Raw genomic sequence first — 27,148 nt, 5'->3', positions numbered from 1 at the left:
ATACCTATTGCAAGAAACAACTTTATTTTTATATTGATAATAAAGGATGGTTACTTCATTATAATATTAAAACTATTTGCTCTTGTGACAAGTTGGATTATTCTAAACTTCGACCATTTCCTATTTATAAATAAGTCAATATAATCACTTATTAATTACATCTATTGAATTCTATAAAAATCCATCTTCTATTTCATGTATTTTTTTTTGAGCCATATAAGACAATGAATATCCTAGAGAGAAGATAAATACTACTGCCTCTTATAAAATAGATAATAATCAAGAATTTAAGATAGAAGAAGTCTTAGATTTAAGACGACTGTGACTTATATTACAATATCTTATTCATTGGTATGGATACAATATTAGCAAATGTACATGAAAGCCAATAAAAAATCTTACAAATGCAACAAAGAAGGTCAAAGCTTTTCATTAATGACATCGATCAAAACCTAGATAAAAGATAGCGAACCTTTACTATAAAATAAGTAAAATTTAAGAAAGATTACATTCTATTTTTTTATTTTTTTTATCTTTGTTTGTAATTTTTGTGTAATTGTCGCATTAAAAAGATAGAAAATATACAGCCAATAGATTCAACTCAAGAGCCATCATTTGATGACTTATCAAATGAAATATTGCAATTATCACAACCTTCAAGATAACATAATAGAGATGAAAAATAACATGTTCTTCTTTGAATAAATGGCAAGATATAACTTATTTGGTATTATGACCTAAAAAGAGAGTTTTAATATTTGATAATTTTATTTGATGTAGAAACAATTTGTGATGATGTTAGAAATATTTTTTTTGAAAGAAGTTACAAAGGTCTGAAAAATAATCAAATAATAGAGTGGTTTTTTGTCTTAAAATGAGATATTATTGATGGTTGAGAGGACCTATCAACTATCTTCAAAAAAAATAAAGATCATAGTATGTAGCAAATATAATTTGTTGTATTTTAGACTTCCTCAATATGTGATCACTAAACCTCATAGAATTCATTTCTAAAAGGGAAAATAATATCATTGACATATATTTTTTATAATTATTATTTTAGTAATATAAATAGATATAAATAAATAAAAATAGATTAATTTCATAATATCTTTTAGAAAAGCTTCTTAAAAACTTTATAGATACTATTTTAACTTTATATATGATTGTAGTTGATTGATAGATTAAGAACTTGGTCAACAAGTTAACCACTTACTATACGTATTCATAGATTGTAAAATAAGTTAACTATATGGTATCCTTATAGAAAACTTACCTTGTAAGTTAAGATATGTATTGTAAAAAGTCAATTCATTTTGGAGGTCTTATAGAATATCACTACATAGCTCTTAGGTAGATAATATATATGGAGGCAAAAATAAAGTCTTCTTCACTCTTGTCAATTCTTTTCTTGCTTTTAGTCTAGTTTCAAGAAGTTTCTAGTTTTCTTGTCTTTTGACAATATCCATTCTAATTTAAATTTAGTAAACATATTTCTTTATTTCTATTTTATCATGTTTCTTTGAGTAAGTTCCACTTATTTATTTACTTTTATTAAATTCTTTTCTTTGATAGAAATTGACAAAAAATATCATTCATGAGATGTTGAAAAGTAACTAATGCATTTGTGAATATAAAAGGCATTACATTATATTCAAAATTTCCATACTTAATTTGAAAAGTAGTCTTCTATTCATCTTTTTTTTTGATGGAAACCAAATTGTATGCTCTTCATAGATTGATTTTTGTATAGATCTTTGCTTCATTGAGTTGGTCAAGAAATCCTAAAATTAGAGATAGAAAATACTTATTTTTGATAGTGATCTTATTAAATCCTTAAAAAACTATACACATCTATAGAGATCCATCTTTTTTCTTCACAAATAAGATAGGATCTCCTATTGAAACTTTTGAATGGCATATGAAGTTTTCAACGAAGTTCTCATCAATGTATTCTTTTAAAGTAGCCAACTCATTTTGTAGTAAGCTATAGATTGATCCAAATGATGGTTGTGCTCTTTAAAAATTAATTAAAAAAATTATAGGATTGATGATTTGAAAGAATATTTACATCTTTTTTTTAAAAAATATCTTTAAAATCTTAATATGTCGTATTTTTTGATAAAGTCTTGGTCTATAAAATAAGTTAAGGCTCTTAAATCTAACAAGGTTAAGACTTTGTGATTTTTTGGTCCTAAATAAATATCTTATAGTTAAAAGAAGCAAATAGATTAGCCTTACAACCAAAATCTTCATTTCAATGTGAATTAAATAAGATTAAGACTTCTTGGATTTGATTGTAAGGTTGATGTATTTGCTTCTTTCAACTACACAACTTTTTGGTGTAGACTTTGGACTTCTTTCATATATGTAAGAATATTAATTTTATAATTTATATTAAAAATATATGAGATTTCTACTCTTAGAGTGTTGATAAGCTTCTAAAAATCTGTAATAATTACAAATCTATACTTATTTTTGTTGAGAATAGAATCAATAATCTTTTTTTAAAAATAATTCATATAACTTCAAAAAATTAAATTAAAAGAGGATAATTTATAACTTCTAATATCAAATAATTTTTTTACAAAGAAGAATAATTTATTTTCTTTTAAAAAAATTAATGTTAAAAAACTAAATTATTTGTTTAAAATTAGGTAGTCTGCAACCTTCAAAATATAATAATAGAAGTGGAGAAATTTAGTCACTTCTAAAACAAGACAAGAAAAATAAGTTAGCAGTCTTGTCCAATTATCAAGGACATGAATCTCAAAGAAAGAAATTATCAATACACTCTTGTGTTACTCAAAAAGACTAATAAATCACTCAAAGATAGTAATATATTAAATTAAAATAGCTATTGTCAAAGACAAAAAGATTAGAAAGTCTTAAAATAAGACTAAGGACTAGAAAGGCATTGAAAAGAGTGAAAAAGGCTTCACTCTTGCTTCCATATATACTTTCTTACTAGGAGCTATGTGGCAATTTTCTATAGAACCTACAACATGTGTTGACTTTATTCGATATATGTTTTAATTTGCAAGGCAAGTTATCTATATGTGCTTCACATAGTTAGCTTGTTCCACAAGCTATCATCATATGTGGTACGTGGTTAACTTGTTGACCAAGTTTCTAACCTATCAATTAATTACGAATACTTGTTAAGTCAAAATCACTTCTATAAAGCTTCTAAGAAGCTTCTCTAAAAGATATTATAAAATTAATTTATATTTATCTATTTCTATCTAATTATATAAGTAATTAATTGAATAAATAAGTATGTCCATGTCAATTATAAGATTAAATATAAAAATCATTAGATTTTAATTAAAAGAGAGTTGATAATATCATTAATTCTTTTTTGAAGAATAATACTATTTTTAATAAAAAATCTTATAAATTCTTAAAAAAGAACTTATTGAGGTAATGAATTATTTTACATATGTGTAAGGATATGCATTTATAAAGCTACACTTAGATGCTATTATTATTATACCAAAGTATTATTGTAGCAAATAGTAATTCTTTTAAAATAGATTAGAGGCCATCAATGTAATGCAACATTTAAACGTAGTCCTTAATGAGCTATTTGTTTGAATTATATGAGAGATGGTTGAAGTTTAGTAATTAGTGACATATCTTAACTTGTAATGGAAAATATAATTCCAAGTATATAGATGTTAATAATAATTTACTTTCTTGATGACATTAAATAAATGAAAGTATATTTTTTGTATACATGCTTGATGCTAGAGTAGCTCCAAAATATATATTGACTTTCTTATAAATAAAAAATACTTACTTGCTTGCAATTATCTAGACAATATATAACAAAGAAGTGTGTCTCTATAAAGCTAAGTCACAAGATCAATGTTTTTTTTTTTTTTTTTTTTTTTTTTTTTTTTTTCTTATTGATATCCTTAAAAAAGATAAATATCATTTTAATTATTATTATAGTAATTTAAATGAGATAATATATTTATTTTATGGCCACTTAGGTTGCATCAAGTTAATAAAGAAATATTTTTTTAATCTTATAATTAATTATAAATATAAAATAAACATATTTAAGATAAAAAGGTACCATATTTTCAATATGAGAAGCTTTAATATAAATATTACTATTGCAATAGCTTTTTCACATAAAGAATAAAAAATATTATGTTTATAATTTATAATTTTTGATTTAATTTTTTCTTCTTAACAAATAATCACAATAATAATAAATTATAATCCAAAGACTTGAAATATTTTTTTATAACTTGAGAGTATTTTTTTTTATCTTTGATATATCAACAAAAATGTGTTAGAAACTTATAAAAAGTGCTTTTGTACCCAAGAAAATTGAGATGCATTTTAATAAATTAAGCAAAGTGTTATTTGCTCTTATATCATGCATGTATTAGAAGAAGCTCATTCCATCTTAAATGAATACTTGTAAGGTTGAATTTAAGATCTATTTCAAGTTTGTACTACTTTATTACAAGTTTTTGAAAATCACATTAAGAAAATTGGAACCCAAGTTATAAGAAAGCACATAGAAGTTGATTATGATCATAATTGACCATTGTAAAAAAAAATTGTCGTGTCTCTAAAAACCAACATTAAGAAAAATGATAAGATGGTAATAAAAAGTTTAGTCTTAATGCTGCCTTTCAGAGAAAGGAGCTTCTATTTACTTTGTAGGGGCATAAATGCTTAAAATCAAAATAAATGAGATAAGTAAATGATATAGATATGTTTAGAAGGGAGTTGTCAATAGGTTTAAGTAAAAATTACCTAAAATTGCTATATATTGATACCCAAAGAGGACCAATTATCAACCTAGGCCAAAATCAGACCGTGAGGCACAAAACTGCATACCTACGGCAACTTCAAAGTTCTTTGGTAGATCAAAGAGTGGAATTTGAGAGCAGATGGGCAAATAGATGCTTGAGCATTGGTTTTATATCAATCAAGTTAATATTTAGTTTTTGAAAAATTTCCAAAGTTAGTAATGTTCTAAGTTGAATTAGATTTTAAAAAATAAAATTATGTTACAAAATTGAAGTTTTTTTGAGTTTTTTGGTGTATGTATAAGTGAATTTTGAGCAAAGTATTAGTATTCTAGTTGTTAGTATGTGTGAAGATTTCGAGGTCAATCAAATGTTAGATCTAAGTATGTGAAGGTTTTTGTAGGTTGAGGGCTTAGAAATTGGAACTTGAAGGTTAGTGAGTATTTTTAAGATCTTAATTAATTTATTGATTGGATTGAAATGATTTTTTTTTTTTTTTTTTTTTTTTTTTAATGTAGATATTAGACTTGATTTTCCATAATTTAAGTGTATTTTGGAATTAATTCAATAGTTCAAGAAGGAGATATTGGCATTGGAATTTCAACATTCAGATTGGAGTAAAAGGCTAGCTAACACCTGAGCAGAATTTTGAGTTGATCTTCTATTCAATAAGTTTAATCTTCTTCAAATTTTATGTGCTTTTTGCCAACTTAATTTTTGAAAGGTGTATAAATTCTTAAGTAATATCAAGAATATAATTGATAGATATTGAGGTTCTTAATTGCTCCAAAGGTAGGTTAATTTGATAAGGGTTGATTTAGGATTTAGGAATTGGTTAGGATTTAGGATTTGTTTAGGATTTAGTTAAGATTTTATTTAGGATTTAAGTAAGGACTATTAGGATTATATCTAGAATTTAAGTAAGATTTGGTTGGAATTTATTTAAGATATATTTTAGATTTTAGTTTAATACTTCTTTTGAATTTCTTTAGGATTTCTTCATGCTTCTTTTGAAATATCTATGAAGTTCATTGGATTGATTAAAGCTTGATGAATATTTTTAAGGTTTAATTGGAGTTATTTAGGATTCTATTAGAATTAGAATCTTATTATTAGAATATTTCTTCTACCTTCCATAGCCACATGCTCAGTGCATTCTTAAGCAAGGCTTCATGTAATATGACAATGTGATTCAAAAGATCTTTGCTTTTGTACTTAAGAAAGTACTGAAATAATTCGTCAAGATAGATAAAATAAAAGCCTATGTTTTTAGATGTTTAGTCAAAAAATAAAATCTTCTTATATATTAATGATTAAAAAAAAGCTTAAAGTAAAATTATTCATAGAAATTTTTAATTTTTATCTATTTTAGCATCTCCTGGAAATTATTGTTGTGTTTTGTAAAAACTAACTTAAAAACGTATTGGACATTTGGATGTAGAAGGTAAATTATATTTACAACAAACAAATAATCTAGCAATTCTAATGAAATTTTCAATAAATTTTAATTAAATTTCAATAATTATAGTTAAATCTTAATCATATTCTAAAAAATCTAAAATAAATATTTAAATAAATATTGTATAATTCATAAAAAATATAAAAAAAATAATAAAAATATCATAAATAATTCTTAAATAAATTCCAAAACATTCTTAAATAAGTCTTAAAAAATTCTAATGAAATCTCAAATATTCTCTAAAAATCTTAATGAAAGATTAGTCAAAATTTTTTTAAAAATATAATATAATCTTAACAAATCCTAAGAAAATATTTTTTTTTTGAAAAATTCTTAAAAATTTAATATTAATCTAAATCACTTAAATTCAATGCTCAACCATACTCCAACAGGTTTGCTCTTTGATCTTATTCTTTGATCAACAAAAAAAATTCTAGATTTGCAACAAGTGTGTAGTTTTGTGCCTTGGAAATTAATTTTAATCCATATCCATAACTGGTTCTTTCCAAGTATCGTCATATAGTTTTTTTAGGTAATTTTTATTAGAAGCTACTATTTACTTCTACCTTAAGATTTTTATGATACCAATTTTTCTAATATATATATATATATATATATATATATATTTTAAAGCTTATGGTCCTACAAAGTAAGTAAAAATCTATTATATAAAAATGCAATAGTAGCACTTATTAATTTTACTACCTCCTTGACTATTATCTATGATTCTTAAGTAATTTTCTACTATATTTTAAAATAAGATCTTCTATAATATAATTTTATTTTCTTTCTTTCATTTATTAGCTGTATTATAATAAAACATTGTATAGTTTATAATACAAGATCGATGTAAGAAAATAAAATAAATTAGTTGAATTTTTTTGTATAATAATCATGTCACAAGATACTTAAAGTATTTATATGATGGCACTAAAAATAATTGAATCTCTTTATTCCATTATAAACAATATATACAAGGTATTGGTGCCCTAATAATAAGAAGATTTTGAAAGTTGTTTTCTTTCATTAATGAACATGTCACTTATGCTAATAATCTTACATTTCAAAATAACCAAGGCTTGCCAATAGGAGCTTTAGGACAACAATGCCTAAGTCAATTTCTTTCTTAATATAAAGTACTAATATGCCAAAAGTATTTGTAATTTGAAAATATAAAAGTTTTATTATTAATTTCTAATTTTATTAAATTTCACCTACTTAAAGTACATTAAGATTGTATTGTAACATGGCTATTAGATGAAGGAAAAAAAAAGATTATATTATAGAAGATCTTAATTAAAAATATATTAATAAATTATTTTAAAAACTATAAATAAAAGATAAAGAGATAGAAATATATTTATTATTACAGCTATCTTTTTATAAAAAATAACTTCTATTTATTTTGTAGGTTTATAAATAAAAATAAAAATAAAATATATTACAAGGAATATTATTACAAGAAACTATAGATAAAAGTAAATAATAGCTTTTAATAAATATTATCTAAAAAAACCTAGATTAATACTTAAATGAAATTAGTTACAAACTTGAAATAAAATGAAATTCTAAAGCACAAAATTGCATGCCTATAGCAAGTCTGGTCTTTATCTAATGATAAGATAATAAGGTTGTAGAGCAAACTTCATAGGTTTTTTTTAAGCATTGGTTTTGAATGATTTAAGTAAATCCTAACTTTGTGAGAGCTTTGCAAAGTTATGGTTATTTAGAATGACTTTGTTTTTTTGTAGAATAAAAAATATTTAAAATTAATTTTTTTTATGTACTTTGTAGCAATTTAAGGCATATAAATGTATAAATTTGTAAATATAATTGTTTTAGAGATGTGTTTTATGTAATTAAATTTAATTGAATGATATTGTATTATAACATAGTTATTGAATAATAATAATAAAAATATTGTATTATAAAAAATATTATCTTAAAATTATTGATAATTATTAAAGAAGTAATATAATTAGCAAGTACTAATACTATTTTTTTGTAAAAAAAGATTCTACTTCCTAATGTATTGCACATATAAGATACTTGTCTTTTAAGTTAGATACATGTTTCATAAGTTGGATATGTGTTGAAGGTCCTACTAAATGTTGCTATGTAATTCTTAATTAGATAGTATATATAGAAGCAATAGCAAAGCCTTCTTTATTCTTGTCTATGTTTTTTTTTTTTTTTTTTTTTTTTCTTTTTTTCTTTTTTTGTCCCTAGTTGTATTTCAAGAGCCTCTAATTTTCTTATTTTTAGCAATAGCTATTCTACTTTAATTAGATTTGATTGAAGATTAATTATGGTTTATTAATGATTTTTTTTGAGAAATTAAGAGATTTATTAGGATTTGTTTAGATTTCTTTAAGAATATTAAGAATTACTTATGATTTATAAGTCTACAGGTATTTTTTGAATAATTGACATATTGACTTATTATTCTAGAGCAATGTTAAATACCATTATTATTCAAAAGATGTCAGATTTATACTTTATTTTAATATATTTCAGAATTTTATTTTTTAATAATTATATAAAAATTATAAATTAAATCATATACTTAATAAATTATTAATTTTTTCTTATATATATATATATATATATATATATATACATATAGAAGTTTAAATTATAATAATTTATATGTATTTTTTCAAATCTTATTCAATATATGATAATATTAGAGAATTAACATGTATAAATAAATTCTAAACTAAGAGATGATTTTGACATTCAAATAAACAAATAAGTATGTATTACTTTACAAAATATTCAACTAAAGTTTAACTACATATTTATGGCATTATTTTGAGATCTAATTTTTTTCAATGATTATTTACTGTATATATATATATATGTGTATATATATATAAATATAAATTGATGTCAAAATAATTTTAAAATTTTATAATATTCAGAAAACTCATATGTTTAGTTTAATTTACTTTCATATACAATTTACAAAATGGTAAAAATATAATTTTATTACTTTATTACTTCTTAATAACTTATGGATAAAAGTATTAAAAATTAAAAATATTAGAATTATGTATAATTAAAAAATAATATTTAACTATGCATATAAGTTGATAATTAAAGTATGTTATAGAACAAATAGAAATTTTTCATATGTATATATGTGCATTTTCCTATAAAATACTAACAAAATATTCTAATTGTATTTTATCAAAAAATACTAAGTATTTTATAAAATAATTTTTTTACTATTACACTTTGTTAATTAATAGGTCAATTTTACTTTCTACTATTTGATGCAGAAGACTAGTTTTATTGTATCATAAAGGACATTTATTCACAACAATAACACTCAACTAAACTATGAGTTATTTAAAATGTGTGTTAATTATCGCATTTTAAAAAAATCTATTATTAAATATATAAATAAAATAATATAAATTTATAGTATATATATACATTTAAATAAAAAAATATATAATTTATTGATTAAAAATTTATCCCTACTTTAAACAAACACCATAAATACAAAATGTTGCTTCAGTTCCATAACTTAAATTAAGATTGAAGCTTTTTATTGTAATTTACGAGCATACAAGACTCTGTAATGGTAGTGGCAATTGTAGCTGCAACCTTTCCATGTTTAGTAAAATAAACACTACCAAAATAAATATTTTTCTCCAAACAAGTACATGTGCAACTCCAATTTAAAAGGTTAATGTTAATGTTATAATTCACCTAAAAAATACACTTGATTTCACTTCATATTCTTTCAAAAATAATAATAATAATAATAATAATAAAATAAAGAAATTTTATCAAATATCATCCACTAAAATACTAAAATTTGCGTCTGCAATAAAAATGACTTCAAACAAACATGACTGAATAATTGAATGAAATGGAGGAAAAAGCAGGGCATTGAAGGGGCGGAGAAAACATTATGACGAACAGTGGCGAATGGTGAGAGGGCTCCACTCGAGCAATGAGAGCTGGCAGTGTTTCCAGCTTCCAAAGCAAAAAAGGTTAAAGTCCACCTGGAGCAGATATTTCATCCCAACAGGTAAATTAATATTAATTTTCTCTAAAAATTAAAAAAATATACATACACACACACACACACACACATATATTTATATTTATGTCATTGATTTTAATAAAATGATACATTTACTGCAAAAGCACCAAGACAACTTAAACACAACCAAACTACTTTCTTAAAAGATGCATGAAAAGGTAATAAAGATAAATATAGCAATACAACTAAAAACTCTTAAGATGATTCTTTGATTATCAAAACATCCAAGTATGTTAGATTGTAACTAGATAATAAGATGCACATAATAAATCTCATTTTGTCACTAAATAGACCTTTTTTTAAGTAACAAGATTTGAATGATCACAATTGGACAAGAAATAGGAACTAAAATCACTCATGTTAATTAAAAAACTAAGAGCTTAAATATATTTGTTATAGATTTGGGTGAGAATTATTACTGCCAAAAGAAGAACAAAAAAAAAAAAAAAAAAAAAAATGCACAATAATAATACTATTGTGTCATGTAAAATAAACTTCACCAATATAAAAAACTAATAAAAACTAGTCATCATTCAAACAAATCCTTACAATATCTATTTCACAATAAGCACAACAAAATTCTAAAACTGTTTGCTCTAACATGTAAAAATATAAATAAAATAAAAAATAAAAAATAAAAACCTTGAACCATTTAATAGATTCTAAAATCTACAAAACAAAAAACAAATACAAAAAAAAACAAACAAACAGTGATTCAAAAAAAATAATAATAAAAACATGTATTTTCCAAATCATCATAATCATGAACTTTTGTAATTTGTTTACAAATACTCAACAATAGCTAAAACATATAAACTAGATGCAACTAACTTACCTAGCTTTCTCAACCGACCCTAGTCATAAAGATCATATCTGCTAGAGGAATTGCATGCAATCAACCAAGTTAAAAAGCAAACCAACCAAGACAAACCTCATGAACATCAACGATGTTCTATCACCAAGTTGAAAAGCCAATTCAATCCATACAGACCACTTGAGTATCTCCAAAGGCAGGTTGAACAAGACTTGATGAGTATTTACAATGTGTATGCTAAAGCTAAAAAAAGAAAATCTTTAATGTTACATGACTACTACGTGATCTATTTAAATTGTGAATGGGAAGCAGCAAGCAACGCAGCACCTACACCGGACCCATCGTTTTGCAGCCTTAAAGACACCTCGTAAAGGGCTTCGGAGCCCATCAACTCGTGGAGTGCCTCCTCCATGTAGGCCCGGTAAGGCTCGTGATGCTCGAACAGACCTCCGTCCATTGCAATCACCGTCTTCTTCTTTTGTTGGAATCCGTTCTGAGATCTCTCCGTTCTGCCTATCTTCTTCAGTATGCCGTAAAGACCTGCTGCAGCTAGCCTTCCTCCTCGTTTGCCCAAGATGTCACACACCTCGCGTACAATCTTCCTCTCCTCGAGCGTGGTGGTTTCGATCTGCGCAGACGAAGTCCAATGCATTGGTACCACTGCAATTAGTGTTACGATTTCTCGGAGTGTGTCAGATTGTAACGAGTTTTAGGTCCAGGAGAGTTAGTGGTCACACACCCCGTAGACGTCCTCCAGAACTTCGGCAACGACTTGCAAATCCGGTGAAGCGTCAGCATGCATCTTCGAAACATGTGGGGTGCTGCAAGAACAATGCGTGATGGGATAAGTGTTTCGTCCTGAGGAACATGTGATCCATGTGATGAAGGATTTGATGAAGGATTTCAAAAGGTTGCAAGAAGAGGGAACAATCACCCGAGGCTGAGTTTCTCCAACAGCTTGGCGGGGGGGCTGCCACCAAACAACTGCGCTTCTTCAGCCATCCTCGCAAGCACGAGACGCACGATCTCGCCAAGGTACATCCCAGATATCATTTTCTCAAACCACTGCACATGGAGATTAGAGGGACCCAAGGATTCAGCTCTTGGATGTATGATGGGCACCGAGTGAAACAACTCTCATGTGCACTCACTTCAACTGTTTGGTAAAAGTTCGCACCTGGTCTCCAGGGTTTACGCTGTCTTTGTCAACAATGTCGTCAGCAAATGTGCGTGGCAGGAAGGGTGAATGAAAATTACCCCATTCCATGTTGATCACCTGCGACATGTTTCACCAGACTGTCAGAAATGTTTCCCGCATAGGGCCACCTCACGGATGATCCACGCAGTTCAATGCATCTGTGTGGATTGAAGTTCTACTGAGGCATCCACTAAACTGAGCATTGAAGCGATGCGGTTACCATCTGTCCTGATTTCGGCAGTGGATCCGCCCACTTTTGAACACTATCAGCACGTTCCACGTAGCACGCGTTCGTGCCTGTCCCAATGATGCAGCCAATCATGGTCTCCTCCTCAAAGTTGAACCTGCCTCCGGCCAAGGTACCGACGGTGTCGTTCACCTGCGGAAGAGCCCCTTCAGTTTCGGTCGACATGAAGCTAAACCTGAAACGAGACGCTGGTAAAGCTGAAAGACAACTGATGACGGTCTTCGGAATCGAAAGCAGGGAACCAAAGCACATGGGGACCAACCTGTTCGCAGTTGAACTCAACCACCACAACGGTGTGTAACAGTTCAATATCGAACACTAAGAACGTGGACATCTGATGAGCTTTTTTCTGTGTAAACGGCGGAAACGTTAGGAGGTGGTACCAGGGCTGAAATCGCAATCTGATGACCACTCCTGCTGATTGCATCCTGGAACTGTTTCACGATATCTTTGCCCACCTGCAAGAAAACCAATCCCTCCGTCAATCCAACCATATGAAAGAGCATCCTTTCGCAGATCACAAGCTTCCGCGGCAGTTGGTCCACAAAATCCGCAAGCACGGACGGAAGATGGAAAATAAACGAATCGACAAACCGGATCACACGTTTGGAAATGGTTGCAAAAACATGCAAATATCGATCCCTCCAACATTCATCGAATGCGACGAAACGCTGCGAAAGCGCACAATCGTGGGAATGAAGGCCTGCTCGTGCAGCGTACCGCATCGTCAACTTTGAAGCCCTTGGTCCAGTGGATGACAATGCCGGATTTGACAGACGTCTGGCGAACAGGAAAGGAGAACGCGAAGCCGGATTCCCTGACTTTGCCCGACTGAGCAAAGTGGGCTTTCAATGACTCGTCTTCGGTGTCGACAAATGACGCGAGCGTACCCGCAATGAAGTCGAAAAGATCCTGTTGCACCATGTAACGCCATCAGATATTGATCCGCCCCCTTCTCAAAACGCCTCAGAATCGATGGGACATTCCTCTACCGAATGCTACTCTAGAAATAGATGTTTTAGAGTTTAAAGCTTCACCTTGCCGGTGCCCACCATGAGCTCTGGAGGTATGGCCACCTCCTTGAACTCCTGACTCAAAATCTCACCAGTGTGGCCGCCTAATTGCACCCTTAGAACGCGAAAGTTTGTCCCGCCCAAGTCCACGGCGTAGAACAGCCCCTTTTCACTCCTGAAATCGAAGATTCAAAAAGATCCACAAGAATGTCAAAAAACCGCAGCAAGCGTCGTCAGGAAGGGATGAACGGTCTCTTGTCCCAAAGTTCCTCGTGTTGCGGTGTTGGCACACCATTCCCAACCCAGTAATTCATGCTCAATCAAACTACGCAGTCTGTTTTTGTGTGGTAAGGAGGGTGGGAGTGTCTACAAATTGGTCCGCACAATCTCCCACTCTTACACTTGGCGCCTGAACCTGGCGGCAGAATGTTGATTGACGAAGCCACAACGAAAAGAGAAACAGACTCCGAAGCAGTGCGTGCCTGTTCCCGCAACAGAGCGCATCGAGGTCTCAGGAACGGACTCATCCACCGCAACGAAAGGGCAATCGACGAAGCGAGGGTATTGGAGAATCAACGCACCCAGAAGGCAACTCCTCGACGTACGTTGGGAGCATCTTCAGCTGATCACTCCCCCCTTCTGAGACCAATCCAGCGTACATCTCGTGCACGAGAGCATCCGCCACCAGGTGCAGAAGAGGAAGGGGAGTGGCGGACGACCGACGGAAGTCATGCAGCAACGTCTCTGCACGCTGGACCCGTTTCGACGGCTGCTGAACCGACATGGACATAGTTCTCCGCCAAGCTCTGCATTGCGTCCTCATCTTCGGACTCGCCACCCCCGATCCATGAAACGTCGGCACTGCGGAGAACTGCAACCCGACACAACCCAGCACCGACCCGATCGCCATTGCTCTCATCCCAAACACTCACACGAATAGCCCAAAACACGGCGGACAACAGCTCAACCGAGGAAACTCCGCGAGACTCCACCCGACGAACTGAACAAGACCAACGCCCGCTGCAGCTGCGAAGTCAGAGGCGCAATGTAATGGGCCAGATCCGAGGAATCTAGAGCTACAGGCACGCAGGCGGGTGGGCGAGGCGAAGGGAGTAGCGACAGACGGAGCTTCGCAGGGGCATAGATTTCTTCTTGGGGGTTCGCCTTAAGGGCGAGGACGATAAGATCGATGTGGAGGCGAACGGGGCGGACGATGAAAAAGATGTCATAGTAATCTCTTAGTAGAATTAGAAGTTGAAGAAGACAGTGATTGGAATTGTCGGTGATTAGGAGGATGGCTGAATTGCCTTAGTTTTTCAGTAGCTTTTCCCCCGATCGCATTTGGAGAGACTCAGCCTCGTTTGGTTTTTCTCTCTCCTTGCAGCCTTGTGAACTCCCAAGAAATCTTTCATGTCATGAAGCACATGTTCTTCAGGACGACGTTGCCAAGTTGGTGTTGAGGTTGTCAACACCCTTGAATCTCACAAGAAGAAAGCCGAGAATGAAGGCAATTACATGGTAGCACGAGCTGCTGCTCAACGCTTAACGGTGTCAAGGTATTCTAGAATAAAACTCATTCATAGAAGACGAAGACTGTGAATGCAATCGATGGAGGTCTGTTCGGTCCTTACCAGGCCTACATGGAGGAGGCACTCCACGAGTTGATGACCTCCGAAGCCCTATTCGAGGAGTCGTTAAGACTACAAAACGATGGTTCCGGTGCCGGTGCTTGTCCGCTCTGCTTGCCGCTTCTAATTTCACATATCAATCTCATCACAAAGCAGAAGTAATGTAACATTTAACGAGTGCCATTTGTAAGCTTCTAACATACACATTATAAATACTAATCAAGTCTTGTTCAATCTCCCCTGCCTCTCTCCCCATTTCCTCCTCCTCCTCTTCCACTCTATCAGCCCTCTCTTCCCCATTTCTCCTCCCCTACCTCATCCCTGCTGCTACTGATTTCGTGTACCCTACGGCCCTCCTTATATCCTTCCTTGGCTTTTTGCACGTACTGTTGTGGCGGGATTATCTTTCAAAATTATCAACACGTCGTTTTTACATTTCGCGCTTTGTTCCTTCCTTTCAAACTTCCCCACCCTTTTTCTCAGGGATCCTCGTAATCTCTCTTTGAATGGTAATCTTTGATTTTGCACTGTCGTCTCAACTTTGTGCAACCTTTTCAAACCCCCAAGATATTCTTCCTGGCGGTAGAATGTTGCTGATGTGATGTGATTGATGTGTTTGGATGCATGTGAAAACTCAAGGTTATATGATGATTGTTATCATGCTTCGTTGAGTTAGTTAGATTAAATAGTTATATTCAATCCATCAATTAAACATGCATATTTATTAAAATCAAAATAAATAAAGATTAAAACCTCTAATTTGGTTACATAGCTTGAACTTAATTTATATAACTAGTTTGAATTTTAGCATAATAGACTTTCTTTGTAATTTATGTATCATCCATAATGTTTTTCTTTTTATTTTTAATATAGTGAGAAATTTTTATTAATTCAAAAGCTAATAGCTATTGGTACATACATTAATAAAAAAGATAGAAATCTGATTTGAATTTTTTTTTTGTAGCAATCATGATCACAAGGAAAGTATTTGGTGTCTACAATAAAATTTAAATACAACCAATTTGGTAAATTATTGCATGTAATCTCTATTTTTTTTATCTATAGAACAAATGAATCGAACACAAGATGTTAAAGTTACACCAAAATTATCCACATTAAACTTTTTGATAATTATTTATTAATCCAATTATCTGAAGAATTTTGTAATTAAATTGGTTATATTTGGACCACATTGTTACAATAAAAATTCACTTTTCTATGTTTAAAATATAATCATGTACAAAAAAATTCAAATATAAAAAATTAGATATACAAAGTGAGCTTAATATTTTGAAATCTACTGTTTATTACTGTTTAAAAACCGATTTCAACCTTTCTCGCTCCTCTATACATGCAAATAAAATCTACCTCTGAAGATTTTTATATCCATGAAACTCTGAAGATATAAAAATGAAATGAAAAACCCAAAACACATAGGAGTCCAGAAGGAAGGCAGAGCAAGGGATTGCATTCTTGTAAGCCAATGCAATCAACACGACATTTTGGACTTGTTGAATGTGCATGTAATATACATGATTGGAATAACTACAATTCCAAAAGCACCCAAAAGACATCGGGATCTTTTCAAGTGCAAAAGATTTTGCATCAGGGCTGCACAACGGAGACACCATACTAAGAGTCGAACATTAGTCACAAAATTAATTAGAGGCATTACATCAACCTGAACCATGTAAATCACTACTACACGAGGACGCAACCTCGTCTCGTTCAGGACAAGGGGCTTCAATTCCTGGCAGCATCAAAGCGTCCAAACCACTCAGAGTTTCGGAGAGTAACTGAAGACTTCCGCCGCTTCTCTTGAATTCACTAACCCGCTTCCCAAAAATCTGTTCAAATCTCAATTGTTCTTGTTTTTGCAAGTTTTTTAATTCTCTCACAATATTCTTGTGCCTCTGCAGTGTCAATAGTCAAATTGCTGTTAGAACTTATGAGTCAGGGAATGTATACAAGAGTTAGTTCCTTCGATATTGATGTGTACGGATCCATCGGCATTGTCGTATTCTGCATGGAATACTAGATGCTACGGTGACAATGGAGCAAGGCATCCGACCTGAGTGCATCTGTCGAGATCCATGTTTCTCGTCTTTCGAAGTTCATCGCGCCCTTGAGCAGCCCGTTGCAACAATACCTCCATCTCATTTTGTTGCTTGTTTCGAAGAGCTTGTTCTTTCAGCGCTACCTCGGCTGCGTACGCAGAAAGTGTGGCTTGTAGCTCTGTGTGCTCCATCCTATCTGCAATACGTTTAACTTCATCTGCCTCTAAATATTTTCCTTGTTTCCCAAGAAAGGTCTACACAAGCATGCCATAGAAAAATCACTTCATCTTTGGTTATATGACCAACAACAACAGTCGAGGATGAGTCGAACACTCTGATATCTCCAGTTTGGATTGACGGAAGAACATTGAATTGGAATCCACAAGTTGCGTACAAACTGGTGACGTTCCACTTGACATGTATTACCTGCACTTTCCTGTGTTTGAGAAGCTCCCGAGACCACTGAGGTTTGGTGGGGGTTTTGTTGGCCATTCGTTGTCTAAAGGCTTGTAAAACACCAATTTGTTGCCGTTTCAACTTTGCAGCGTGTTCTACGACAGCTTTGTGGAACTCATGCAACTTCTCATCCCAGAGCTGCTCAAGCAGAAATAGAGTAACTCACAAATGAATCGCAAACTACACGTAAGCCAATCTCACGCTGCTCTTCGTTTACACAATTCCTTTGGAACACAAACCCGGCACAGTCAAGTCTCCAACAAATCTCAAATAACATACCCGGTTCCTCTCAGCCGTTTCTTGTTTGTATGTTCTTTCGGATTCCTCTCTTTCTTTTCCATGTCTTTGGAGCATGAGCGATTTCCTCTTGTTGTCTTCCAACACCTACAAACAGATGCAATCGTACCAAGATGACGATTCTGAAGGGGCTGCATTACAACTGTATCTCCAACATACAAGGTGTAGATGGTGAATGAGTTTTATTCTAGAATACCTTGACACCGTTAAGGCGTTGAGCAGCAGCTCGTGCTACCATGTAATTGCCTTCATTCTCGGCTTTCTTCTTGTGAGATTCAAGGGTGTCGATAACCTCCATCACCTTTACACCAATTTGGCAACATCGCGGTTTAAACCACTGCTCAACTCTTCACGATGCATGTATCCAAACACATGCTACTATTGTGATGCACTGTACCTGGGGAGAGAGGGCAGGATAAGTAATCTCCATGGAAGTCCTCCTACTGGGACTCCTTTGCATTGTTCTAAACGTTCCAGTTGAAGTGTTTCCCGTCATGTTCACGCTACTTCTGCAGTGTGAACACCATTCTAACATGCCCATCAGAATTCAATTGTTATCAGCAACGCTTAAATTTTCTCAGCACAATCGCAGTTTTACAATGCCGGAAAAATTACTTTTACTTGAGATAAGCTTTATATTCTGTACCGAGATCCTAGGAATGAAGGGTAACGAGATTCTTTTCTTTCAAGATGCGCAGCTAGCTGCACAAACATGATCCATGGCATCAGGAGTTCTCATAGTTATTGTGAGTTGAAATTCAGCGACATACCTGATGCTAAATGTTGCGTTTACAATTTGAAAACAATGCACTGTGCAAGATTGATCTCTGCGAATGGTTCCACGAATAATTTTCCAGTCCATCAGAGTCTTAGGTTGTTCAGCACAGCACATACCAATGAGACAGGGATGCCACTCTTCTGGCCTGTCGTCTCTTTGAAAGCATAGTAAGTCATCTTGAGGGAGGAGACATTGTCGACAATGTGGTTGCTTGCCGACGCGGGCGTGTGATCCTCTGTATCAGATTCACTGCTCATTCCGGGCGCTGACAACAAATTCTTTGGGTACTGGCCACTACCTTCCCCATCATACTGGGATGTTTTGGTGGTAAACACAAACTCCTCCCTGCCCTCATTTGCATCCAACTCCTTGACAAACTGCGTTATTTCCTTCTCCACATCGATGTCCTGGTTAATCTCCGAGAATTGCCTTTGAAACAACGTTTGCTCATCCTCGCTGCCAGGAGATCCAGATGACAGTTTTCCGGAAGATTGGTTTGGAGGGGTCTGAATTCCTGACAAAGATGGTGGCAAGCTGCCTTGGATGCCGTCGGAGCTTGCCATTTCTGTTCAGTCCGATTGAATCGAATCAACTTATTCACGGACAAAAGTCTCACTTGTTTTAGACAGAAGGTAGTCGAACTCTTCCAGCTTTCCTTCTCGAATTTGGTTAATCACCCTGACACTAGTCTCCACACAGTCTATCAGATTGCTGTCTTATTTAAAGGGCTTCGGTGACGCAGCTACCCATCCAATATCCAAATTTATCCACATCATTTACGCGAAGAGGGCTGCACTAGTCCTGCCTCCAAACATTGCATCTTGCGAAACTTCAAGCAACTAGTGCAGCCCTCTTCGCAAGATACATCCCAACCTCGCATGCCGTGGGGATCATGCACATGGCCCGTATTATTCTCAGAAAGGATTTCAAAGAACGCATCGAGATATGACTAGAGGCTTGCGTGGCCATCTATACAACAGCGACAAGCATCAATAGCGAAAGACGCTACGGTCCAAGTAACCTCCAATGTAATTCAGACCTGACTCCAAACATTGCATCTTGCGAAACTTCAAGCAACTGCAGTCACATTTCTGAATCTTCTTCATATGTTTAATTGTACGTGCTTTGACATTGGCTTGAATAGAGAGATAAATCTTACATATTGTGTCCTTCGATATCAACACAGCATCACGGCCACCATTACTGGAATGGGAACTCTCTACGCGGACATCCATAAAATCAGCTATCCCTCCACGAGGTGTCTCCAACGGCGTGTCGTATAAGTATTCCCATTTTTCAGTGCCAAATCTTCGTACACTACATAGCCAACACTATGAATTAGTGTCGTACGCTCGGGCACCGAAAGGCCTCGTCTCAGCCCAACATCCGAAAATTCCATCCCCTACTCATCCTCAATCTCAGCACTCTCTTTCTCGATCGAGGTTCTTATGCATGCCGCTGAAGCTCATGAAGAGACCCATATTCTGATTTATCTGCTCACAAAATACCCAAAATGAGGCCAAGTGCATACAGCCATGCTTCGACGACATGGTTAACAACCCATCGGATACAGCAACGGCGCTTCTGCTGTGATTCTACAAAGCCCTAGCAGGGCAGAGGTTCCAGCAGCTGCCACTCTACAACTTTCACGTGAAGCCTCAGAGAGAAACGACCTTCGGCGGCGGTTGGGTATTCTGGTGTCTTGATCTCACGCGTTTCAAGTGAACGTGGCGTCCACCTCGGCTTGAAAGCCTTAACCTAGTCACAAGTCACGCTATAGTGTTGACTCATTTCATGCCACGCGGGCTTTTCCTCAAGCCGGTTGGTTTCCTTTGACCGACGCATATTTCGACAGAAACTTCAGGTCGGTGTACATTTGCGAGGCAATTTCAATCAAGGGTTTTGCTTTAAGGTCTTTCTGACTTCAGATTCTGGAAAGGATGCAGCTGTTGGAGCGTTTGTTCGCCATACGATTCCATACATTTGCACTGCTAATACGCATTTGCTTAACAGCATTGTTGTCCGTGTCTCTTCGAAGCAAAGGTTCGACGCTGATATCCTGAACAACAGGTCAAACTGGACGACAGGAAACCATTGAATGAGTAGAATCACTGATAGCCCTAATTTTGTCTCATTGAAGCGAAGCTGGAGACATGATTTCCAATGATACAGTTCTAAACGCAATCCCTCACAAGAGCTGCAGAACTTCGGTTCTGTTTGGTGTTATAGAGGGTGTTTAAAGGGTTAACTAAGGTCAAGTGAAAATTGAATAGAAAGGGTAAAGATTACGGATCAAGTGGAAGTAGCGGACAGGGTGGTGGTGATTGCTGGCTATGTCTTACAAAACTCCGTTAGGGTTTCATCTTTTGTTTATTCCGCAATGTAGCCATTGAGGAGAGGATATGAACCTCGCATTGCTTCTTCCTATATCTCTTTCTATACTACCTCCTTGTCAAGAAATACCAATACCAAAGCGACATCAAACACCAAAAAGTAAGAAACCATTCACCTCAACAACGGTCTTGTCTTCTTGACACACTATTTTCAACCTAAATTTGAAACACTACTCAGAACAAAATTGTAGTTGTGTGGTAGAAAGTCATCGGTTTAAAAGATCTCAGCATTTTGTGAAATAATAACCTTCTAACCAACACACCCACCGACAGGCTCTCACTCCAAGCATTCCATTGAAATATAAAGAAAATAACATTGTCTCACCATCGCCATCCAAAAGTAGAATTGTCCATAACCCTACCAACCAGACCGTCCATGGCGTGTGGAGCTACTAGAACCCTGTGGTCTCTCTCAATCCAGTAAGAAAGGGAAGCCTCCATCTCCTTGACGGGGTGCAAAAACTCCCAACCCAAGAGCATCTTTTCACTAACACAAAACAACTCGGCACAGTCGTGTTCTCTGTTCCGCTCTACAATTATTCATTAACCAAGCTCATACCAACTAGTGAAGCGTTGCAATTCCATATCAATCAATGCAGCATTATAATCCCATCAAAACCATTGATGCATAGTAATCCGATACCAACTACTGAAACATTGCAGTGCTCCAACACTCGGATTTTCTTAAATCTCAATCATTTCGTTCAATCCCTACCTCAACTGATAGGCCACCCTCATGGGCCCATTCCAAACAGCTTCCTGCCAAGCAACACCAAATGATAAAAACGCCCGTAAAATGCTCCGCAGTCCAATTCTACTCACTACCCTTAAAATCCACGCTACTCCGCATCTCAGCCTGATTCACGAATCCAATGCCAATTATTCACACCGGCCACTCCCTAAACACTGAGTGCCCCAACTTCCTACATTCACATCTATAGCGTCGCCACTTCCTCAGATCCAACTCCTTCGTGTTGCTTCCTCGGATCGCAGCAATGCACCTATCCCTCACTCACGGCGCCGGGTGCACTCGGCCTCACACGCACATCAGCTTCACCCCAACGGTGCGCACACCTTCCGCTCTCCCTTCCCAACTTTGCAGCAGCTGATGCTACTGCGCTGTCCAAGACTGTGAATCATTCTCGCCTACTCTTGACCCACCATCCCCCAGCTGACATAACTGGGCACGCCATTTGCAACCGCGAATAACATGTAGTACCCTGCGGGCGCAATGGTGGAGCTCGGCGGTGCCGTTGCATCCACCGTATACTTGCCCGCACCTGCGGCCGCTGGAGCCGTCACTCCCAACCACAGCAATCTCTGGCCCTGCACCGCCACGCACAACCTTGTCAGATTCAGCTAACCGCTAGCAACCTCACAATCCGGACCCCCACCATCCCGACTCACCCCTTTCTTCACTCCCACTCTTAAGCAACTCCATGCGCAATGCCTCAACCCGCTCGCCACCAATTCCATCAAACTTGCATTAATGAACCCGCCCACACAAGCGCGCACCCACACACCCACGCTGACATTAACGAATTGAGCAACAGGCACGCCTTAAACTGCATGACCATCCGTCGAGGCCCGCCATGAGGTCACATTGGGGGTTTACAATCGCGGAGCACCACGTACCATGGCATACGAGTGCGTAACGAAAGGTGCGCTGACCAGCATGAGGTCGATGTTGCCGCAGTTCAAGTTCCCGCCATAGGTCACGGTGGCCGTGAATGCATCGCCGTACCCGAGCGCTCCGCCCACGGCCAGCTCAGGCCTGTCGCCGCCCAAATAAGGAGGTCGATCGTGAGCTCCGTGGGGAACTCGCCGTTAACAGTGTTGAACCAGTGGGTGCTGCTGCCAGCCACCAGAATGCGCCCGTCCGCCAGCAGATTGGCGGTGGAGTTGCACATGCGGGGGATGCCCGACCCAGCCAGCGTCTGGAGGCATCGCCCAACGGCTGCTCTCGGGCTGTACAGCACCGGCGTACACACGAGGTCGCTGGCAAAGCCCCATCCCTGCGATCCCTTGCTGGCGCCGTTGATGATGATCACGCCACCCGTGGGGACCAGGATCATGTCACCCATGGTGCGCCGCTGGGGCATGGTTTCCGTCGCCCATCTTGGCGTCCCGGCCAGAGGGTTTATGCGTCCGCACGTGTTGAGGGCGTCATACTGTGCAGTTGGGTTGTTGTACGCTCCCTCCGCGGCTCCTCCGCACACCAGCACCTCCACGCCTTCGTAGTTGTCGGCGGCCGTGAGTGGCAGCATGACAGAGCTCCCGGCCGAAGGATAGTTGCGAGGCCCGCCGGCCAAGGTGGGGACGTTTTTCACAATGGTGTGGGTTTGCCAGTTGAATAGGATGCTATCCTTGTTGGCGAAGATGAAGAGGTCGTTGTTGGGGAGTAGGTGCACGAACGAGTACAGATTATCGTACTGGGCGCTGTTAGTCTGCACACATGCGAAACACGAGAGGCAAGCATGCTCAGAATATGTTCACTGGTTCATCCCGGCCATGAAAAGAACTCCCAAATCACTTGATCTATTGCTCTTACAAATTGATCAAGCACAAGGAGTTCATTTGAGTTTGTCTGTTCCAAAGAAACAATGCTAACTTCTCTTATCAACTGCAAGTACTGGGTAGTTACAATACAGAGCATCTTCAAACAACAAGATTTATGGAATCTAATAGAATCCATACCTTCAACAAACTCAGTAGCAGCAAACCTGAAAAGAGAAGAGGTTGTCGACCCGTTAAAGACAATTGAATCCCCAATGCAGTAGACTTGGATCGAAGGAGAAAGAGACGTGGTAAAGCAATGCTCCAACTATCAATCTCCCCAAATTTGAGATTCAACATCTTAGATATTTCAGATCTGAGCAAAGCGTGGAAAATTCTGAGTACTATGTTCCAAACTAACATAATTTCAAATACTATGATGGTGTAAAATCAATGTGAGTGTTTGCAAATGACAGAACAACAAGATATATCAACATTCATACAACATGTACACAAGATCCTTTGAGACCTAAAATTGATTAAAAAAATAAAAAATAAACCATAAAAACCATAAAAAAAGGGGTAATAATACATCACATATCCAACTATCTCCATTGCCATTTTAAAAAACTAGTATCACAAATATTCTTTGAGAAGACTTTGCTACATCTATAGGAAGTTTGGAATCATATGCACATGATAGAAACCATGATTGTATTGCAATGGTGTCATATGGTAACATGATTATATAGTGAAGAATAAAAACATGGGTGTTATTATAGAAGAGCCTAATAGAAAGATGTAGTAGAAAAATAAGGATAAATGATAGAAAGGTAGTAAATAATTTAGTTTTAATGCTATCTTTTATAGTAAGGACTTCTATTTACTTTGTAGAAATATAAATGAGCCAAATCAAAGTAAATGAGATAAGATTAATATAAGCATGTTTTAAAAAAAGTTTATAATAGGTTAAAGCAAAATTTACCTCAAATTACCAAAAATTGATAACTGAAGAGGGCAAGTTGTCAACTAGGATCAAAATCACACCTGAAGATACAAAATCATGTCCATTCAATAACTTTGAAGATCTTTTATAGATCAAAGAGTGGAATTTGAGAGCAGATTGGAAGAAAGATTTTTAAGCGTTGATTTCATGCCATTTGAATCAATATTGAGATTTTGAGGGATTTTAAAGTTAGTAATGTTCTTGGTGAGATGAGGGTTTAAGAAATAAAAATATGTTTATAAATTTGAAATATTGATTTCATCATTAATTGTTGAGATTTCAATCTGCTAAAAGATTTGTTAAGAATTTGATTAAAATTTGCTTAGACTTTGGTTTAGGATTTATTTAGGATTTAGAATTTATTATTATTTTATAAAGATTTTATTTGAGATTTTATTAAGATTTAATTAGAATTTTAATTAAAATTTGATCTAAGATTTGATTAAGATTCAATTAGGATTTCAATTAGTATTTGGCCTAAGATTTGGTTAAGATTCATTAGGATTTTAATTAGGATTAAATTATAATTTAATTAGATATTTTTAATATATTTTTATATTTTTATATTTTTAAAAGATTTTTTTTAAAGGTTTATTTTAATGTTTTTTTTAATAATTTCTTGTTATTTTTCTTTGAAATTAGTTTAGGACTTCTTTGTGTTTCTTTTATAACTTCTTTTAAATTTATATCAAATTAATCAAAGTTTAATTAGGATTATTAAGGTTTATTTAAAATTTATTTGAGATTCTATTAGACTTGGTAGGATTGTTGCTGTATTTCTACTTATCTTTCACAGCTAGGTATTTGGTGCATTTTAAAGCAAGAACATACATAATATAGCAATGGTTGGAAGAAATCCTAGATGTAGCTCTCATTATTAAGATAAAAAACTCATACAATTAATATTATCATATTGTGATTTGGCTACTATGTGAAAACAATGCATATATTTATTTAATATATAATTTACTATAATTTTGTGAGAGCAATGTTATTAGATTTTAGTTGGTTACAAAATGTAATTGGATTATTACTTTAAAATAGTTAGTTTAAAAGGACTATTATTGAGGTTGATTTTATGTTGATAGTAGTTTTTATATATTTAGAGCCACCTCTTTAAGACATTGGTGACTCTTGAAATCTTATTTTGTTTCTTTATTTGGTGTTTAAAGTATATACAATGTAAAATTTATTAGAAAAAAGATTAGAAAAGGATTTTTGTATAAAAAAGAATAATTATGCTAACTTTTTAGAAGAATGAAGATGGTTAATGAAAATCCCTATTTTTATTGGCCAAAAGTCATACCCAAGACTTCAAGGATGCTGCTTGAGGCCTTATTAGGGATTAAGGTTACTTTTTTAAGTTTTTGTAAAAGAGATATACACACTCAAAGTTAAGATATTGATTTTGTTCCTTTTGTCACTCTTTGGACTATAGTCCATGTGTATGAAGAGCTTTTAAGGATCAGATAATGTAATTGAAAAGTTGGTTTAAAAGGCTACATTTTGCATAAAGAATATAAAGAATTTAAAGTTGATTTAGAGGAGAAATAACTACTTAAACTTAATTCTTTTAAATGGAGGTTGTTTTACTGAATCATTTTATGAGAGATTCGATTCTAGCCATAACTTGGATATTTATACGAATCTTTGGCTATTTTTTTTTAAAATATATATTATTGTATTGTAAAGCTACATACAAAATTTTATGGGATTTGAATTTGGAATTTTTGAGATATGACAAAAATAGTTCTTGGGTGCTTATAAATTAGGGTTTAGAATACTTGCTAGGAATTCTAAGATGCCAAATAATTGGCAATAGATATAGGATTTATTTTTTAAGATAAATATTTAGAATATTTACTAAATTATATAGAAAATATGATAAAAGTTAAAAAAAATAGATCAAGAGATATGAAATTCTAAAGTTTGATGAAAAAAAATTCTTTGTCGAAGAAAAATGTTTTAACTAAGTTCTACTATAATTTAGGCATTTTATGCAAATTAAAGGGATTTTTGGGAGTCAAATCTTTCTATATATATATATATATATATATATATTAAAGATGGATACATGAAGCTATGATAAAATTATGATATAAATATGAAATTTTAAAAGGAGATTATGGATTTTCTTTGAACATATTGAAAATCTAACTTATCGGCAAATAATTAATTACGATTTGGTATAGCAAAGGATGTTAGAAAATTTTAAGATTTTCTAAAAAGCCTTGAATATAAATCTTATTAAATATAAAATTTCTTTAATAGTAGCATTTCTTTTCTAATTGTTGCCTTTATTTGCCCTCTATATTAAAAATAAATCAATTATTGGAGCTCGGCTAATAAATTAAAGCTAAATCCTCTAAAACTAAGTACCTAGTATATTTTTAGATAGAAAATCATGCCATATAACAACGTTACTATGACATTATTATGTTATAACACAATTATATGATAAAAATATAATC

At 34.2% G+C, this 27,148-nt stretch overlaps 3 protein-coding genes across 5 annotated transcripts; all 3 read right to left on the bottom strand.

Annotated features, from left to right (window-relative positions):
• Positions 1 to 11,293: 11,293 nt before the first annotated feature.
• LOC112287299 (hexokinase-1) lies at positions 11,294 to 15,168 on the bottom strand. The gene is made up of 9 exons (XM_024530184.3): positions 14,148 to 15,168; positions 13,591 to 13,741; positions 13,274 to 13,465; positions 12,937 to 13,011; positions 12,527 to 12,685; positions 12,286 to 12,384; positions 12,043 to 12,173; positions 11,848 to 11,929; positions 11,294 to 11,736 (listed from the first exon to the last, which is right to left on the bottom strand). Exons 1-9 carry the CDS (start codon positions 14,483 to 14,485, stop codon positions 11,395 to 11,397), a joined length of 1,569 nt encoding a protein of 522 aa, XP_024385952.1. The 5' UTR covers positions 14,486 to 15,168; the 3' UTR covers positions 11,294 to 11,394.
• Positions 15,169 to 16,347: 1,179 nt separating this feature from the next.
• Positions 16,348 to 22,322, bottom strand: LOC112287300 (uncharacterized). 3 transcript variants are annotated; one of them, XM_024530189.3, is made up of 9 exons: positions 19,942 to 22,322; positions 18,899 to 19,466; positions 18,651 to 18,706; positions 18,402 to 18,513; positions 18,201 to 18,305; positions 17,987 to 18,091; positions 17,678 to 17,845; positions 17,266 to 17,505; positions 16,348 to 17,107 (listed from the first exon to the last, which is right to left on the bottom strand). In XM_024530189.3, the coding sequence occupies exons 2-9, from the start codon at positions 19,343 to 19,345 to the stop codon at positions 16,871 to 16,873; spliced, it is 1,470 nt and encodes a 489-aa protein (XP_024385957.1). In that variant the 5' UTR covers positions 19,346 to 19,466; positions 19,942 to 22,322; the 3' UTR covers positions 16,348 to 16,870. The 3 variants fall into 3 exon arrangements, with proteins under 3 accessions (XP_024385957.1, XP_024385954.1, XP_073392799.1); XM_024530186.3 differs by having other exon boundaries at positions 18,899 to 19,460; XM_073536698.2 differs by having other exon boundaries at positions 18,899 to 19,347.
• Positions 22,323 to 22,360: 38 nt separating this feature from the next.
• LOC112287368 (aldehyde oxidase GLOX) lies at positions 22,361 to 23,666 on the bottom strand. Its single transcript, XM_073536559.2, has 2 exons — positions 22,811 to 23,666; positions 22,361 to 22,501 (listed from the first exon to the last, which is right to left on the bottom strand). Exon 1 carries the CDS (start codon positions 23,440 to 23,442, stop codon positions 22,891 to 22,893), a length of 552 nt encoding a protein of 183 aa, XP_073392660.2. The 5' UTR covers positions 23,443 to 23,666; the 3' UTR covers positions 22,361 to 22,501; positions 22,811 to 22,890.
• Between the last annotated feature and the right edge of the window lie 3,482 nt (positions 23,667 to 27,148).

The sequence above is a fragment of the Physcomitrium patens genome, chromosome 10, assembly GCF_059467195.1.
Source record: "Physcomitrium patens ecotype Gransden chromosome 10, ASM5946719v1, whole genome shotgun sequence".
Taxonomy (NCBI): domain Eukaryota; kingdom Viridiplantae; phylum Streptophyta; class Bryopsida; order Funariales; family Funariaceae; genus Physcomitrium; species Physcomitrium patens.
The sequence above is the reverse complement of the archived record's forward strand: the minus strand, read 5'-3'. Positions and strand labels throughout refer to the sequence as shown.

Bases quoted from the DNA above. Each gene is read 5' to 3' on its own strand.
- LOC112287299 (XM_024530184.3), bottom strand. From the start codon at position 14,485: ATGAGAGCAATGGCGATCGGGTCGGTGCTGGGTTGTGTCGGGTTGCAG. The intron at 12,385-12,526 runs GTAACCGCATCG...AACATGTCGCAG, and splicing joins TGCCGAAATCAGGACAGATG to GTGATCAACATGGAATGGGG. The intron at 12,174-12,285 runs GTGCGAACTTTT...CTCCATGTGCAG, and splicing joins GCGTAAACCCTGGAGACCAG to TGGTTTGAGAAAATGATATC.
- LOC112287300 (XM_024530189.3), bottom strand. From the start codon at position 19,345: ATGGCAAGCTCCGACGGCATCCAAGGCAGCTTGCCACCATCTTTGTCA. The intron at 17,846-17,986 runs GTATGTTATTTG...CTGCTTGAGCAG, and splicing joins AAACGGCTGAGAGGAACCGG to CTCTGGGATGAGAAGTTGCA. The intron at 17,506-17,677 runs GTAATACATGTC...ATGCTTGTGTAG, and splicing joins TCAAACACAGGAAAGTGCAG to ACCTTTCTTGGGAAACAAGG.
- LOC112287368 (XM_073536559.2), bottom strand. From the start codon at position 23,442: ATGCTGCCACTCACGGCCGCCGACAACTACGAAGGCGTGGAGGTGCTG.